Genomic DNA, 3,294 nt, shown 5'->3' on the forward strand with positions numbered 1-3,294 from the left:
GAGGAGCACCTAGCCCAGCCCTTTGTCGACCGAAACGGTCATTGGAAAATGGAGACCCACTTTAAAGGTATGCTCCAGTTCGTTATTACATTGTCAGTTTGATAGTGTAATAAGGTTTGGAAGCCTTTTTTGGTCGAAAGCATACACTGTCAGTTCAAAAGTGTAATACAATTGAAGTATGCACAATATAATTAATTTGTTTGTAGGCCTTGCAATATTGCATAGTGTATTCCCAATAGTGTAAATTTTGCACAATGCAGTTGGTAAATACATTGACAGTCAGGGGCGGAGCCAGGAATACATGTTAGGGGGGACTGTTAAGAGTTGGCGGGGGGCCCCCGGAATTTTTTTAAGGAATCTTTACAATATTACACCTATTTAAGATATATTATCTTGATATTTTGATGGCATAAAAGAACCCAAAATGTCAAATATAAATTCATTATACATATTGAAAAGGCCCTGCTTTTAGATATCTCCGTCTGATCTCATCTCGTTGGTTAACTGGATAATCACTAATTGGGATACGCAAGCCTGGATCTCGTTCAAAAGAAAAGGTGTCTGAAATGTGCACATTAGGAATTGAGCTTTCAACTACCACGGTTTCAGAAGTCTGCACATTAGGAATTGAAGTTTGTGCTACCTCAGTTTGTTGATCATCATTAAGACCATATTTCTTTTTAAAGAAGGAAAAAAGAGTTTTCACTCTTTTAGTTGATGGTTGTTGATGAGACATTATGTTTATAACCTAAGTAAACAAAACAACTTTAACAATCAATTTAAATGCAATGGCATGTCACCCACATGCCTGAGATTAACAAAAAATCTATTAAATGAAATTTAAATGCAATGGCATGTCACCCACATGCCTGGGATTAACAAAAAATCTAACCTTGATAGTAATAGGTTGATTTCTCCGCTGACAACTTCGATAAACAAATGAACTTTCTACAAATTGAACTTTCTACAATAACAAAATAATCAATTATCAATAGCTATCTCCATTCTAACCAAAGAAACACAAAATAGTAGAGGGAATTATTTCATATATTAATATACAGAACTATAAAAGAATTACAATTTACAAAAAATAGGGAATCTAAAGTGAAGAAATCAAACCCAGTATGCGAGTCTGGGTCTGGGTTTAGGAGGATTTGAGCAGAAACCTTGACTTTGTGAATCTAAAGCGAAGAAATCAAACCTAGTATTAGCTACGGCATACGACGCTTGATAGAACGACTGAACGACAAAAACTGGACAGAAACCCTGCCTTTGTGAATCTTAGCTTCGGTGCTCGATAGAAGATTAGAAAGAGATTCTAAAAAATTGGGCTTACAAAGAGTTTCTTGTATGTTGTGGGCCTGATTTTTTAATTCTTTGTATTAGGTCATAATAAGATTAGGCCTTGGGCTATTGAATAAAGGAATGGGCCTCTAAGATGGCCTTCTTCAATTCTTAGTATTATATTATACTTAGAAACTTCAATATAACTAATACAAGTAAAAGTATATGTGTATCGGTATAACTAATATATGAATAAGTGTATTTTTTTTAAAAAAAAAAATCTGGGGGGGCTACAGCCCAGTGCAGCCCCCCTACCTCCGCCCCTGTTGGCAGTATGAAAGTGTATTTGGTTATTGTTCTTGCATAAGACTTTTGCGGACTCGTTTCACATAGATCTCAGTTGTTGATTTGATTATTTTGGCTTGCTGTGTTCAAGATCCCAATGATTACACTTTGCTATTTTGGTGGTGTACTTGTCCGCATTATTTATGTACGTTGTGATTTCTGGTAGTGTATTTCTCCTAGTGTGTTTACCCCAATGGGTTATTACACAATGAAATATGACAGTGTATTTAGCCCAGGAGGTTATTCCACCATGCATTTGGTAGTGTATTTAGCCCAGTGTGTTATTGCAATATTTGGGCACAATGTAATTATCCCAAAGATTGTTGGGTATTGTCTCAAAAATATAGCAACCTTGATAGATACATCAAATTCTAAGCTCTTTTTAGATACTACAAAAATGGGGATGCAACCATTGGGGTCTCGGACAATGCATATTGTATTTGGAACATTGTAAATTATGCACAATGCACTCGTTCAATACACTGACATTTTGATATGTAATTGTTTTTCGAACGCATTGAACAAGAAACACGTGGAAATTATGCCTTGAGGATTTTATTTTTATTGACATAGATTGTATTGAAGACTGTCGAAGACGTTATCAATTTTGTTAAATACACTGGTAATTCATTAACAAATGGGTAATAAATACTCTACTGAAAGAAAATGTAATAAAGCACTACCATGGACAACTATATTAAATACCCTATTAATTCGTAATGCATTAACGTATGAGATACAAATACACTATAAAAACATAATGTAATAAGGCACTGCCATTGACAGCTATGTTAAATGCCCTGTTAATTCTTAATGCATTGACATGGGTGATGAGAGATGATGAGAGAGAACATGAAAGCTGAAGAGAGATGAGGAGATGACAAGAAAGCTGGAGAGAGAAGTAAGATGTACAAAAAAACTGCAACAAAACCAAACTAATTTTACAAAAATCGAAAAAGAGAGAAGGAGATGGACCAAGGAGAGAAAAGCGGGAAATCCCTCTTGCTTCTTAGGGTTTTATGTAAAACATCTATGACTAGGCATGCCATATAGATTATGTATATTATGTATGTATGTCATTTTCCTTCATTCTTTACACGTTTTCACTTTACAGTTTACACTCTAGTTTATACACGTTATCGCATAGTCAGATAGAACAACTGTGTGGTGACACATGTTTGTACTTTTCAGTTATAAAAAATAAAAGAAAATTTTTAAAATCATTTAAGACAAGTATTTTAGCTTGAGAGATCAAATGTAAAGCAATCTTTCCAAGAGACTTGACTTTAAATTAAAACTAGTTGCATGCTCGCGCTTCGCGCGACACATAATTAATTTAAAAAATAAATATTTTTGATAATTTTTCGATACTTTATTACCATAATGAATAACAGAGCTTGAATTATAGAAAATGAAAATAATTATGAGATGAACAAATAACTATAATACATTTTTCTCAATATGTTAATAAATAATTTTCTAAGAATGAGCGAAAAATTTGATGCATAAAGAAAAAATATGCTCAGAGTTTAACAATTATTTTTTGCGTTGGTTTTTTGAACAAAGTTGTAAAATAACTAAAAAACAACTCATAAATTATAAATTCTATAGAAAATATAGCACACCTTCTTTATCTCCTAGTTTTTACATCTCATTTATTATTGC

At 33.3% G+C, this 3,294-nt stretch overlaps 1 protein-coding gene across 1 annotated transcript; it reads right to left on the minus strand.

The window, feature by feature from the left end:
• Positions 1-442: 442 nt before the first annotated feature.
• On the minus strand, positions 443-1,767 carry LOC119981978. The gene is made up of 4 exons (XM_038825116.1): positions 1,758-1,767; positions 1,120-1,253; positions 893-964; positions 443-748 (listed from the first exon to the last, which is right to left on the minus strand). The coding sequence occupies exons 1-4, from the start codon at positions 1,765-1,767 to the stop codon at positions 443-445; spliced, it is 522 nt and encodes a 173-aa protein (XP_038681044.1).
• Between the last annotated feature and the right edge of the window lie 1,527 nt (positions 1,768-3,294).

The sequence above is a fragment of the Tripterygium wilfordii genome, chromosome 17 (assembly GCF_013401445.1).
Source record: "Tripterygium wilfordii isolate XIE 37 chromosome 17, ASM1340144v1, whole genome shotgun sequence".
NCBI lineage: Eukaryota > Viridiplantae > Streptophyta > Magnoliopsida > Celastrales > Celastraceae > Tripterygium > Tripterygium wilfordii.